This window comes from Scleropages formosus, chromosome 10 (genome assembly GCF_900964775.1).
Source record: "Scleropages formosus chromosome 10, fSclFor1.1, whole genome shotgun sequence".
In the NCBI taxonomy this organism is placed as follows: Eukaryota; Metazoa; Chordata; class Actinopteri; order Osteoglossiformes; family Osteoglossidae; genus Scleropages; species Scleropages formosus.
The window spans coordinates 31,095,063-31,109,903 of NC_041815.1; the positions used below are offsets into that span (position 1 = coordinate 31,095,063).

At 56.0% G+C, this 14,841-nt stretch overlaps 1 protein-coding gene across 1 annotated transcript; it reads left to right on the forward strand.

Moving 5' to 3' along the window:
• The first annotated feature begins 581 nt into the window (after positions 1–581).
• Positions 582–13,562, forward strand: LOC108924631 (WD repeat-containing protein 49-like). Its single transcript, XM_029255251.1, has 20 exons — positions 582–755; positions 1,255–1,423; positions 1,758–2,198; positions 2,760–2,936; positions 3,406–3,577; positions 6,151–6,318; positions 7,397–7,545; positions 7,628–7,861; positions 8,063–8,227; positions 8,365–8,480; positions 8,695–8,825; positions 9,150–9,248; positions 9,506–9,661; positions 9,838–10,025; positions 10,532–10,729; positions 10,819–11,003; positions 11,957–12,066; positions 12,175–12,321; positions 12,423–12,552; positions 12,894–13,562. Exons 2-20 carry the CDS (start codon positions 1,343–1,345, stop codon positions 12,907–12,909), a joined length of 3,063 nt encoding a protein of 1,020 aa, XP_029111084.1. The 5' UTR covers positions 582–755; positions 1,255–1,342; the 3' UTR covers positions 12,910–13,562.
• Positions 13,563–14,841: the final 1,279 nt, after the last annotated feature.

Genomic DNA, 14,841 nt, shown 5'->3' on the forward strand with positions numbered 1-14,841 from the left:
GGCTGAGGGCTGGGCGAGTCGTGTCTGTAAGCACCTTGACCCATCGGGTGGCACATAAGTGTGTGTGTGGGGCTGAGGGCTGGGCGAGTCGTGTCTGTAAGTACCTTGACCCATCGGGTGGCACAGAGAGGGGCACTGAAATGATCTGTCAAGGACCCTGTCCTGGTTCTGGTCCCGGTCCTTCGCTGTGTGCTGGTTCTCCTTACGATGCTCAGGGTTGACATAAACCACTTACTAGATGTCTTGGCATCTTGAACAGGAATTGGCCCCATCAAAAACATAGTTTAACAGCTCAAAGAAATGTGATCAGTGCTCGTCTGTAAAATGATTACTGGGGAGTAGAAGCAAGGCGTCCCTGGTCGTGGTCTTCTGGGTGGAAGCTTGAGACAAGCTGGACTTCAGGCCGTCGAGCAGATAATAAAACATGAGTCACTGTTGTTCAGCACTGCCTGCCCCTTGCGGCAAAATTCCGCTTCACGGGTGGGGAAAGTACAGGAATGTCTGAGAGTGTGTGTGTGTGTGTGTGTGTAGGGCCAGACTGTGAGCAGGAACAACCCAGACACACAAACAAAGCTCTGAGTGACCTGGTTGCCAGGAAACGTTTTCCAAGCTGTCTGTTAGCCCAGGGTAATAAAAGCAGGACTGTGTGTGTGTGTTGCTTCAGTAACCCTGGTGGAATTCAACATGCGCACGAAGGTCTTTGAAAGCTTGAGTTTGTCCTGACAGCTTTTCACCCAACAACTGAACCCGCGCAGGTAAGGTCTTCATGTGGGAAGCAGGATGGGCCCTCTGTGGGAGCTGAGGTGTGTGTGTGTGTGTGTGTGTGTGTGTGTGTGTGTGTGTGTGTGTGTGTGTGTGTGTGTGTGTGTGTGTGAGTGAGAGAGTTTACCCCTTTCAAGAACTTCTGTGTATGTGCGTGTGTGTGCACGCACGCCATAATTCCGGTGCCATCTGTGTACTTCAGTCATCCAGTTTCATCATTCTAGCCGTGAGGAGCACACTGTTCATCAAACGTTGGTCTAATATGAAAATGATGCAACTTCCTCATGAATGTGGTAACACCATATTATTCATGGACACGAATCGCGGTAGGCCGTGCTATAAAGGTCACGGAGGAGGGTCACTGCGGGGCTCCGTCCCGCTTCCGGGACTTAGCGTGATGAGAAGCTCCAATGTGCTGCAGTGATGCGTCCTCGTGCGGCGATGATCTTTCTGTAGGAGACGCGAGTAAACGCGACGTAGGTACTTTCGCAGCCCCGGTTCTGGTCATCTGGAGAGCCGGTTTCCTCGCGTAACCTGAGCCGACCTGAAGGAACCGGTGCCGGCTCTGCGGGCGGAAACCATGGAGACGGAGAAGGACGGGGGGCTGCTGGAGAACAGGCTCAGCGTGAAGGACTTTGAGAAGATGCAGTCTCTCTTCCTGGTAAGATGGGGCCGTTCTCAGACACTGAGCCTTGAGCCCAGGGGGTGGCGTTCCCTCCCGGCGCCTCTAATACGCTCTTTTTACTCTCTGCGCATCCTCTGTGACCCCTGTGCCCATGTAGGGTAGCGCTGTCCAGGCTACAAATGTCACAATCGCTTGGTAAGACCTGCCCTCACACCCTATACTGCCAGGATAGGCTCCGGGCCTCTGTGACCCTGCGCTGGCCAAGACGTTATGAATGATGGTTGGAGCCGCTTTAAATATGCAAATTGACAGAAATTCAGAAGTAGAGTCGCGTGACCTTTGACTTCGGCGCTGCCTTACCCTCGCACAGCCGGCGGGTTCGGGTGAGCCGGTGTCTCTTACGAGGGCGGAGTTCGCGGAGCGCGCCCTCGCGGCCGTGGGCCGGGGGTCCCGGAAGGAGTACGGCCGGCTGTTCGACAGCGCCGACGTGTGGCGGGAGGGCCGGCTGGACTGGGCGCGACTCGCCTCCTTCCTCCTGCTGGAGCTCCGCGAGAAGGAGGCGCGCTCGCGGGCGACCGCCGTGCCCCGCTGGGGGCCGCTGCGCGGCCTGCCTTCCCTGCACCGCGACACCATCCAGCAGGTGGCAGCCCTGCGCAGCTCCTCCAGGTACCTGAGCGTGAGCAAGGAGGGCACGTTGGGGGTGTGGAGCGACGAGCTCATCCTGCTCAAGTCTCATCGCGTCTCCACGGACTCGGTGAAGCCCAGAGACCTCTGGGTGACCGCAATGGCGGTCCTACACAACGTGCACAAGGTGAGCTGCTCGACCGCAGGACCGCGATACTTCTCAAGTGCTTTGCTCCCATTTCCTTTTATTAATAATAATAATAAGAATTGTTTTTGACCGGAGCCTCTTTAAAAGATGCTTAGCAGTGCAGTCCTTGTCCCAGGCTGATGAATATGTACAGCGCTGTGCTGTCTGAATATTGAAAGGGCTCATTTGAATATCAAAAGGAGCGATGTACCGAGTCCTCTGTACCGTCCGGAGTCCCGGCGCCGGGTGAAGAAACGGGGCGGAAACGTCCCAGCCGTCGAGTCTCCTCCCGTCCCGTCCCGTCCCCTCCTGTCCTCCTCCTCTTCCTTTGTCTCTCTCTCTCTCCCTCTGTCCGTCACCGTCATTCACTTTCTTTGTGCATCTTGGCCTCTGGTTCCGTTGCCTTTCGTGGCCGTGTTCTCAAGCCCCGCGGTAACACGACCGTCAGCGACACTACAGCTGTGCGGTCGCGCCTCATTCAACTCGCGTCTCTTGCCGGGAGCCAACGATGGCGCTCCGACGAAGAGTGCCGAGGGCTCACCAGCAGTCTCCTTCCCGCAGGTCGCGGTGTCCTTCACCAGCAAGGAGATCTGCTTCTTCGACCTGCTCTCCAAGCAGGAGCTCAGCTGCCAGTACAAAGTGCAGGGTCTGCGGCACGCGGCCGTCAGCCTCCACTACTGGTGCGACCCTCGGAACCCGGACGGGGGGGTGCTCAGCTTCGGGGACCTGGGGGGCCAGGTATGCTTCTCCGCAGCAGTCGCAGACGGCCCCGGTCTTGGGGAGGGGCCCACGAGGTGCGCGCGCACCGCTTCGCTGCTCCCGCGACAACGCGGAAGCTCTTATTTACACCGGGACGTCGTGCCCTCCGCGCCGACCCTCGAGGTCCTTTCCCGGCCTGCGAGGCGCTCGCCCTCCTTTCGTACCGGTGTAAACACAAGGTTCCTATCGTCCTGGGAGGCGCGGTCAGCGGTGCGCGGGCAGCGTGCTTTATCTCCCGAGTTCATCCGTCAATACGCACTTGTCAGGGGCTTGGCAACGCCGGCACTGAATTCGTCCCGCGCCGTCAGATGAATAGCGGTAACAGCAGTAATAATAATGATAAAAATGATAATAAAGATACGGAAATAACGGCGTCGGGTCAAGGAGAGTCTCGCTCTGTTTGGCCGAGGTACGGCGACAGCCCCTGTCCCTCTGCTCTGGCCTGCAGGTGAGCGCCATCTGCTTCAGGACGGCCCAGATTTCCCTGTTCGAGAAAGCCGGCGCTGGGGCGGGGCCGGATGCTGTCGTCGTCATCAAGTGGGCGGAGCTAGTGCAAGGTCAGCACGGGTGCTGCTACGCGCTCGGACACCGAGCGCACGACGGGGACTGGGTTCGCAGAGGTGAGGAATGCCCCCCCACCCCCGCCTCCTCTGGCTTTCGCGTTGCTCAGGGATTGTGGCAGGAAGCGACGAAGAAGAGGAAACTAACCGTAGAAGCAGTTTCAGCACCAGTTACGCTGCCTCCTCAGCGTACGAACACATTTGGGACTAGAAGTCTGCACACAAAAAAACATCTGTCGTGAGCCTCATTTTCATGCTTTTTATTTTATTTATTTGTTTATTTATTTATTTTTTACAAACTCTCAGCTACATTAAAGACTGAAAATACAAAGGTTACATGTAGAGACTCCTGCTCGGCACAGATTGTTCGCTCATCGATCCCGTAAACATGTGCGGTGTTTCCCATCGAGTTGTTTCCCACGGACACGCGTGCACGCTAAAGTCAAGTCGGTCCCCTACTCCTCGTTTGTGTGCGCGTGCGCGAGCTCTTTATGGTGAACATTGGCTCATGGGCCGCGTCACACTGGCGCGCTCCGATGCCCCGGTCGCCAACTCGCCCTTTAAGTGGCGCATCCGGCAGCCTGGGACTCGCGTTCCTCCACGTTCCTCCACGTTCCTCCACGTTCCTTCACGTTCCTTCACGTTCCGCTTCCTCGTCAACGATTCATCACCGCAGACAGACTCCAGTTCTCTCACACTCGGTCTTAACGGGTTGGCTTTTTTTTTTTTAAATGTATTAACTTTATTTATAAAGTTACAATACACAATTAAAAACAATTATCAACAAATTTACAACCAAACAAATCCAAAACAAACACATTTCCAACAAAGCTTAGTAAGAAATCATTACATAAAATGAATTGTCACGATACAGTAACAAAGTCTCCTTCCAATAACATATTCAAAACCCATAAAAAGAAAGAGAATCCCCCTTCCCGGCTTCAAAATACTGTATACGACTCGCCTACGTCGTCCCCACAGCAACATGCCCGTGAAAGGACCGTCCCCCAACAGCAGCCTAACCCGAGTCATCGTTTCACACGCGTGCATCTTGCAAAACACATAAAATACTTGTAAATTACAATAGAAAACTCTACCACACCCCCAAAAACCTAAGATCGGACTAATAAAACAAGACTACTAAAATCTGTGAAGAAAATACTATACAGATAAAATCCACACAAACTAAAAGAATAAATATAAAAGGGAAATATAGGCATACAAGGGCGTAGGATGCAAGAAAGTACAATACGTTTTAAAAAGATGCAGTTCCATAAAGCAGACGTCCATCCTCAGAGCTTCAGGCACATTTTTCCACGAGGCCTTTCCATCTGTCCTTTTCCTCGTGGTAGCCCCCAGGCAATCAGATCCCGCTTTATTCCGAACTTCAGTTCGGCTCGGATTTTCAAAAAGGCACCGCAAGCTCCCGTTTTCAACCCCTTTCGGACAAGGTTAATGCGTGCGTTCCACAATTCCCTCTTTGTCAAACTCGCAATCAACCAAATCGTACCGGAGGTTGCTTCGTTTTCCTTGGGGGACAGTCCCTTCGCGATATCATCAAAAGTAAACGCCATCTCGCCGTCTAACCCTCCGCCCGAGGGCTCGACCGGTGACCGGACCGTCCCGGCATAACCGCAATCCCAAAAAACGTGCTCAATCGTTTCCGCACCGAAACGCTGGGGTCGCGGGCGGTCGGGACGTCCGGTCAACCCGTACCTATAAAGTTTCTCCGTCACGGGTGGTATTTCGTGGAGGCACTGCCGGTTTAAATCCTGCAGCCTGTTGTCGACCCCCTTTGGCTGAATTCGGACCCAAATGTCTTTCCCGAGGCCGGTTGGGTTCGAACCCTCTTCGGCACGGGCCGCGGCACCAGTGTGCCCAGCGGTATCTTAATTACACCTGTCGCGCTGGCATCGAGTGGCGGGTCGGCTGATCGAGGGGAAGGGAACGCGGTTGATGGCAGAGAGAAACTGAGGAAAAAACGACCAAGAAAAGCAAAGTTGAAAGAAAATACTGAGTTTCCCCTGTTTTAAGGTGTAATTTCGCAGGACTCGTCTCTTTCTCTCTCGGAAGGGCTTTCCTGTCCACCTCCGTGTGTTTACCGCGCAAACCGGTCCCGCTCTTTCTCTTCCGATGCCCTCCAGCTGCTGCCGACCGATGAGATGCCGTCTCCGCAGCCATCGGTACTACCAATGGGTCCCAGCCAATCGGAAGGTGACTTCGCATCGCTGACAACCGATAGAGGAGCATCTTCACCGCTGTTGGCCCCAGTTAGCGGCAGCCAGCCGACGGGATGGAGTCTTTGTAACTGCGGGGCCGCTTTGACCCGCAACAAAACGTTGAAGTTGTCCTTTTGAAATGAGCTCATGTGGAAATCTCGAGGAGGGATTCGAACCCTTGTCCTGCAGGCGCCACCTGCCGCCCAGCTCCCGTTAACCTCGCTTCGGTGTGTTTGCTTTGAATTCTCCTGCTTTCTTCTTCGCCGTGTTCCCGCGGGGCTTGGCGACCATTTTCAGCTCCTGCACGTCATGGTGAGAGGTCCGGTCAAGACTGGTGGTCATTGGCATGGGGTCAGTGACCTGGTCAGTGCAGAAGGGTCCTGGAGAGACAGCTTCCTTTTCCTGTGCTCCTAGTGAAGTTCCTGGGGAACCTGGAAGCCTTCGTGTCCTGCACCACCGGCGGGGAGAACAGCATGGCGGTGGCGTGGCGGGAGCAGGAGGCCACGCCCCTCAGGGTCACGGCCGCTCGCATCGAGGGAGGCGCCAGCGACCTCGACTACCACGTGGGACTCAACCTCATAGGTACGTCTCCCCGGCATCGCCGAATCCTGCCCTCGGTCTCCGAGGGACGTTAATGTCTGCAAACGGGGTCCGTGTAAGAGTCGTGAGCCGCGGAGGCGCCGTTGTGGAGATCGATGGCCCGTTAGTGAACTGCTAATTGATATTAATGACGGGAGCGAGCGGCTCCATTAGCACGGAGGAGAGAAACCAGTTCCAGGTGCTTATTCATACTGCGCCTCTGCTGCGGAAGTGTGTTTTACCGTCAGTCACACACACCGCAGCGCTCCCTCCCATCCGGTTGCTGTCGCTGCGTCACCGGATGCGTCCGTGTGCCCCGCGAATACACCTGCAATGTCCTTCATCCAGCCCATCGTCCCAGTTCCCGGGGAGGATTCAAACCCCTGGAGGACAGAAAGCGGTCAGTGGTTATAGATGAGCTCGTGGACACAAGTGGGACCGCGGCTCTGTTTGTAAGTCGAGGTGCGTTCGTAACTCCGGTGCCGCGTTTGCCACTAAGCCACAGCGAATAAAAGACGTGTCTCGGCATATTCCCTGGCTGCGAATGGTGTAAAAAAAAAAGAAAAAAAAAGGTGGACGCAAGAAAATACGTTGTAAACTTTATTTTAAGATTTTGTATTTACTTTGAGCTACGCTAAAATTAATTTAAAATGACAATAATAATATGTGGCCTCCCAAACTGCTATTCGATGCTGATTGTCGACTGATAGATATGTACATCGTTCCTCCTCATCTTGTTATTGATGACCAACACTCAGGAACAGCTGACGGCAACTGTAGACACTGTGGAAGGGAGTTGAATTCAGGTGGGTCCACACTCCTCTTCTGTTTGTGTGCGTTGCTGCCACCTGTTGGCTCGGAGGGTAAACGCAGGCGATGTTCACCGTGCTACAAACGCAAATCTTAGAAACCGGATGCAATAAAAAAAAAAAACGAATGAACAAGCTGGAATTTTGAGCAAACTCGAATGTTCGTGAACCTTGTATTGTGGATGAAGCTTCGGCGCAGGGCTGTGTGGCGGGGGGGGAGTTTGTGGTGTGCGGCGGTCCGCTGCGGTGACTCCCGGCCCGTGTCCCCGCAGCCACAGCAGGCCTGGACGGCAGGGTTCTTCTGTGGAACCCCTACGTGGTGTCCAAGCCCGTGGGTGTCCTGCAGGGCCACGCCACTGGCGTGCTTGCGGTGCACTTCCTCTCAGGGAGGAAGCAGCTGGTCAGCTTCTCTAAGGACCAGGTAGGAAGGTAGGACCAGAGTGTGTTAAGCAGGAGTGCCGAAGGACTCGGGTGGCCCGCTCATGACGACGAGGCCCCCCCAGGTGCTGAGGGTTTGGGACGTGCATCACCAGCTCTGCGTCCAGCGGGTGGCCGCCATCTTCCCCAAGAGCCGGGAGTGCCGCACGCTCCTGCTCTTCCACGAGGAGCGCGGGCGACTCTTCCTCACCTTCAACGCCCTGCTGACTGTGCTGGAGGCCGGGAAGGAGGCGGAACGCAGGGTGACCAGCCACGCGCACGCCGTCACCTGTGTCCTCTACAACTCCTTCTTGAAGCAGGTGAAGACCCTGACGCCTCCTCGCCGAACTCCGTCACGCCCTTCGGAGAAGTCCACCTTAGCACGTAGACTGTTCTGGAAGCAGGCGTCTGCTCACCATGTAAATACATGTAATGATGACCGCTGACCGGCCTATTACGACGGTCGTGGCAGCACTAACCTGGACTGGACTGGCCCTTGTCTCTGTCCCGCCCCCTGGCAGGTGATCAGCAGCGACGCCGGTTCCACCGTCACCTACTGGCTTGTGGACACGGGGCAGAAGGTCAAGCAGTTCACCCGTTGCCATGGAAACGCCGAGATCTCCGCCATGGCGCTGGACGACACCCAGACCCGACTTTTCACCGGGGGCACCGACGGCTTGGTCAAGGTCAGCGGCCCCCTGACTCCGCTGCCAGGTTGCCATAGCAACCATGGTCCAAAATGAAGGTCCTGCTCTCTAGTAGCCAGAAAATTCTTCACATCCCTCCCTTACTTTGTTCCTCCTTTTCTGTTCCTCTGTGCCAGGTGTGGGACTTCAACGGGCACTGTCACCACAAGCTGGATGCAGGTCAGACCCGTGCAGTGGACATCTTACAGATCCTGGTGCTTAAGAGGATGGTTCTGGTGCTGGGATGGTCCAGGTAGGCCTCTGGCGCTCTGGGCCACCAGGGGGAGCAGCACTTGCGGTCCTGCTGGTCTCTGTCACTGAGCAGCTGCGAAAGTGTGTAGGGGAGTGGGGAAGGGGGCAGGGGGTGTGGCCATGTGATCCACTGCACTTACGGGGCCCCGCAGCAGGGGCCGCAGCTTCGAACCGAAGAAAAAATAATGGTTGACACCCTACTCTCTTTCGTGCAGGACGCTCACCGTGTTCTGGCCGAGCTCCTTCGCCCAGTGCTCTGCTCCGTCCTCCGAGTGGACGGGGGGCTCCACCCACCGCGACCACATCCTCTGTGCCGCCTTCCTGCCTCCCCAGACTCTCGTCACGGGTTCGTATGACTTTACGAGTGCCGGGGCTGCTTCCTGGCTTCCTGGGGGTTCTGCCAGAGGAAGTCGGGGAGGCGGGGCGCTGACCTCGATGACCTTGCTCACCTCAACGCTGTCCTTCGTGCTTCACCATGCTAACTCTCCGTGGCTGCCCGGTTCAGGGGCCATGCTTTGGATGGGTGGGGCGGCAGTTTGGACGTGTCGTCAGAGGGGCGGTCAGGTGTTCATCCTGTCCTCCACAAGGGGGCTTAGTCACGAAGGAGCTCTGCACCCCCAGTGGGGGGTTCGATTTGGTCCTCCCTCATGCCTTTGCCCTCCATTCTCAGGCGGCGGCGATGGGGAGATCATGGTGTGGAACAGCAGCACCGGGAACATCCTGCGAAAGCTGGAGCCCAACGACACCCCCCGCCTGCATTGCAGATCAGGTCAGTTCCTGTACCCCCCCCCCCCCACCCCGCTGTGCCTGAGATGTGGCCTTTGACCCTCATGGCTGCTCACTCAGCACTGTTTAGCAACAGGTAGGTATGGGCTCGCCTCACTCCACCCTGCTGTGACCTGGACCTGAGAGCTTGTAGGAGGCAAATGTGCTGCAGTGAGAGAGTGTGAGCAGTTCAGTTTGGCGCCACCTAGAGGTCGTGTGGCACAGGGGTGTGTAGCGCTGCCTCTGCTCTGCTCTAAACAGACAGTGAGCTGCTGAGCAGACGGACACAGCGCACACCTGTGCTGCGCAGCGCCTCTCAGCTCTCTGCTGCCCCTGCTGGAGCGGAGGACCAGGGGCAAAGCTGCGCTGTCACACGGCTCCTCTTCCTGGAGGGCAGGAAGCGCGCGGTGGCTGCAGGTACGAGAGTCACTCACTGAGGCCATAGGTGTGTAACACACTTCGTTTTCTTATCCTTATCCTTTTTCCCCTGGTATTTACTTTATGGGCGGAAGCTGGGATTGTGGACATGCGGGTTGTGGGTTCGAACGCTGGGATCCTGTGTGACCTCCCTCTTTTCTGCGGGCTGCTTTCAGGGGGCGCCGACCTGGTGTCCTGTGGGGGCTCGGGCCTCGTGCGCTTCTGGAACACCAAACAAGGCTGCTTGCTGGCCCAGTTTGTCGCTCACCGAGGCTCCGCCTCCATCACCATGACGGCGGATGAAGGTGGAAGGTACCTGGTCACCGGTGACATGGACGGAGAAGTGAAAGTGTGGGATGTCCAGGTGAGGGGGACTTTGAACATCACTAACTAGACAGTTACTGCTGCCATCCATCACAGGGCTTTTACACACTATACTGCGTGTGTGTGTTGGTCAGGGGGGCTTGTAGAAGGTCTCAGGGGTGCAGTGACGAGAGGCGTAACCCCAACCCCATCGCCGCACAGTGTAGCCCTGGGGTGGGGGGGGGGGGGTCGCAGTGTCCCTCAAAGACGTGTATGCGGCAGCTGACGGCAGAGCAGTTAAGGAGCACACGACTCCCTGTCTCCACTTCCTCTCGCACCTGAGAAACGAAGGGTGACAGGAGGCTGTCTGTCAATTTCTAAACGTCCTCTGAAAGGTGGACAAATTGCGCAACGTTTTGTGTCGCTGCTGTAATATGTCTGTCGTCTTTGTGTTTGATGCCGGGGGTCACCTGATTGTCACCTGAAGGTGCTGTCGGGCCCTCGGCTGGCAAACAACGACCCTCCTGCCATTGCTGACGCTGCCGCCGCCGCTCTGCTCTCCTCCAGAACTACTGTGTGTGTCCAGGGCAGGCTGCCATTGACCACGCCCCCAATCTGCTGTCGTGCTCCCGCCCTCACAACGACTGCGTCACCCACCTGGAGACGTGCTCTCGCGGCGGGCGGCTCCTCCTGCTCTCGGCGTCGGCGGACTGCCGGGTGGCGCTCGGCCTGCCGACCGGGGCGCCCGTCGGCACCTTCGGACAGGTGACCCTGAGAAGAGTAACGCACCGCAGCGAGCTGCGAACATGCTTCAGCTGCAGGCGGTTTGCATCTCCTGTCCTTCGCTGTCCCAGGAGCAGCGCTGGTGCTTGGAAGCGATCCTGGAGAACCCACAACCCAGCGGCACTCTGGAGGAGGAGCAGGAGAGGGCTCTGCCTCTTCCCCTCCATGGAAACGGCTTCTCAGAGACGGGCCCCCGAGGAGAGGCCCCTGTCCCGGTCCAGCAGAGCAGCTCGGACCCCACGACCACCGTCCACCCGTGAGTCTTCCTGGGTGCTGCCGGTTATCCTCGTTCACGTTTATTCGGTTATTCCCTACTTTCCTCCAAAGTGTGTGTACGCTGACTTATACGTTGGTACAACAGGGTAAGTTTTACTGTGTCAGTTCGGGGTAAGGAGCTTCACCACTGTTACTTTGGAAGGGTGGTGGGATTCAAACCCGGATCCTTTGGTAGCTGTAACCACACCCCCACCCGCTGCCTCATTTGCATAAAATCCTTTAATTGCGGCGAGAAGGTTCACTTCCCGCCGTGGGGTTTGTGCAAGGATGAAAGCCGGTGAGCGCTCGGTCGCCAGGAGGGGGCAGCGACGAGCAGCACTGGCTTCTGCAACCGCCTTCGTGGGACAGTCTGTTGCCCGCCAAGTGGTTCGTATGGGTCACGGCAGGCCAGGCTGATCCTGGGACCCGTGCAGTGCAGCGCGGTGCAGCGCCTCCCGCTCTCTCTATAACTGTGCGACCCAGGCTGTGGTTCTTCCCGCAGTGGAACGCGGCTCCGGCAGAGAAGCCGACTCTTTGTGCGAGAGATTTGTTGAGGTTTCGCTTGATCTCGCAGAAGCGGGACGCCTGATTCAGCTGCTGCAGGTGACGACTTAACACAAAAAAGGGATTTAAAAGGGCGGTACGAGCCGGCGGCGGTCCTCGTCCCCGCACCGTTCCTGCCTTTTCTATCCTTTGAAGATGTGAAACGGCTGAACTTCAGGGTTGTCGCCGGCATCGTCTTCTTGTTCGGCTGTGATGCTGCCTGTCTGTATCCCTGGGGGTTCTTCGCAGCACCGTGGTGCGTATCGCCGAGCGTCGGCGAGCATCACGGGGCCGAGGCTCAGCGTGACGAGGAGGTCGGAGGTCAGACGAGTGTCGACCAGGAGCCGCCGCTGGTCTGGTGCAGAAGATGAAAGCTACCAGTCGTGTCTGAAGATGTTTCCCGTGTTTCAGCACCAGTCTGTCGATGAGCTGCACTCTGGGGCGGAGCTACCAGGAGAGGCGGGGCCTCGGGATGAACGACATCAGACTCCCCCGTGGGGGCGAAAGACACGGCTCTTTGGGTGAGATGCTGTGCGTTTCTCCTTCTTGTGAAAGAAAGTCACGAGTTCTCCTTCTCCTCCTCGTCACCTTCCTCACCTCTGTCTGCTCCCCACCCCCCGATTCCCCAGGAATGTTCAGCAGTCTGCGAATCGAGGACCTGGCCTCCGTGGGGGAGTTCACCAAGCCGGACTTCATGATCAACCCTCATCTGTACTTCGGGGACAGGTGGGATTGCCCCCCCCACTTGTCACCTGCCCTGCCCACCACTGTGGAGAGTAAGCCGCACTGACTCCGCCTCCTTCCTAGTCCCCGCCCACTCTGCAGTGCTATTGCATGACACGAACATCCCTTAGTCACGTGCCGTGTCGTCTGGCAGCGGTGAAGGCGGCCTTTGATGAGCGGAGTCTCTTTCCACGCAACATCCTGCAGCTGGAAGAAAGACAAGGACGACTGGACCACAAACGAGAGGCACAAGTGAAGAAGAACGTGGGGAGAAGAGTTGCCAGGTAAGACCAGCAGAGGGCGCCATGCTCACCCCCAGCACTAGAACTGGGGAATAACAGAGTGCTCCACACTGTGTGTACAAGTTGAGAGTGTATCTCTAGAATAAACAAACAAACAATAAATGTTAATCAGGCCAACAGGGGGCACCATTAATCCGTGTGGCCGACAGGACAGAGTCTGGGGTGAGATTCGACATTCAAGAGTTTATTGTCATGCGTACAGTAAACAATTCGTTACACCATACAGCGAAATTCTTACTCTGTGACTCCTCTCAGCAGCCTACGACATAAATCGTAAGGACATAAGGAAGAGTCTAACGTGTATGATTCTCTTCTTCACACAGGAAACTGAACAATTAGTGGCCCTGCCACCTCTGAAGTCCAGCGAAGGAGAAACTCTCTGACTCACACACACACACACACACACACACACACACACACACACAAGCACTGGTGGAGCAGAGGGCCTTTGCAGTCATTCCACAAGGATGCAGACAGTCAAACCAGAGCTCGTTGATGAAGAACAGAAAGTCAGACATCCTTGCCGTCACTCGTGTGTCCAACACGTGCTGCTGGGATTCGAACCCATAAGCACTTCACTGCTCTCCTGCTGCCCGGCGCCTGTGAATGTTTCAGCAGTGGTTGGGATACTCGCCAGCAAGCCCGTGTATCTCCGAAGGACCATCGGCACCTCGGCTCTCGTCCGCGGGAGAAGGCCTGAGCGCCGAACCCGGGATCGGGCCCCGGATCTGGCGAGTTCTCCATGGGAGGCCACTGCTTCGGGACTTCGCCGTTCCCAGAAAGGCTGCGGTTGCACCCGAGCCTCACTGTGGACCGGCAGGGACGGAGGAGCGCCACAGCTGGACCCTCAGTGCCGCCCGCCACTCTGACACAGTGAATGTGTGTGCATGTGCGTGTGTGTGCGCCGCTCTGCCGTTCACCATGGTCCAATGTGTGTTTTTGTGCGCACATTTACACTGCTTTTACTATCAGTGCACGTAAAGCGCCGTTCATCCTGCAGGAAACGGGAGTCAATAAAGCATCGACACGTTTCCAAAAACAAGTCTCAGCGGTGCTTTCCTGCAGTTTACCGCGGTACGAACCTGAGCGCCCCCTTTTGGTTTGCTGCAGGAGGACACGGGTGAAGTACCGTGTTCTCGCTGCCCGGTGTCTCCTGTGACGGAGCACGAGGAGCCGTTGGGAAGCTGTTGCCGTTGGAGACAGAAGTGCCTCCATTTGTTGTTTGTGAGAAAGACGCAGAAGAGCAGCGAAACACAGGCGAACATTTCCAGAACAACACAGGTGTGTGTGGGGTCAGGCCCCGTCCTGCCCCCCACAGACGTTTTTATTCATTTACTTGTCTGACGCTGTTCTCTGTACATTGTTCTAATGCACAATGTTACTTTACACCGATTTACCCATCTGCATAGCAGAGTAATCTTTGCGGTAGCAGGTCAGGGTACTAAGTACCGTGATCAAGGGCGCTCCCCTAGGAAGGGTCTTTGAACCCCATGCCTTCAACTGTAAGGGCCAGCAGTAACCCGTACCCCCCAAACCCCCCCTGCCCCTATTTAGGACCAGTACAGTCACCATAGAAACACATCTCATAGTCCCAGTGCAGCTTTCCCAGAATTCCACTGAGTTCAATGGGTTTAACTGGAGCGTTTCTCTTTAAGGTTGGGGAAAAAAAGGAATCGGAGCAGGAATGTAATTTTCCATTTATGATGTCACTCGAGCGGCGCCCGGAGATGGATTAATTACAGTGAAGACGTGAGTAATGCGGGACGTTCCTCACAATTAGCGCCACGAACCCACAGTGGCTCCGCCCACCGCTGCTTAATGGTGCCTCACACTGTCACAACACTGGTGTAACATCAAAGATATTATTTTAATGCATGATTGTTCTTCTCTCTCAGCAGCTGTAGATAAGATAGGATTATTATTATTAATAAGCAATTTAATCTCAGGCAATTTGGGAATGTGAAAATTATTAAATTGAATTTGAGCCCATATCTGGAGCCGGAGGCTGGATCTCAGAAATAACTACCAATTACAGAGGAAAGGCTCCCCCCCCCCCCCACACACACACACACACACACACACACTCATGCATGCACAAGCTGCTGCCTCCCAGGAACCAGTAAGAGCACACACTGGTGCCCTAGAGGAGCTCCTTCGGGACCCGACTCACACCAGGCTGCTGTCAGTTCACTGTGAGACACTGCACTGACCGCTGGGTCTTCGCTGCCCCTGCTGCCCCTGAACACATTATTTTTGCATGTGAATGAGTGT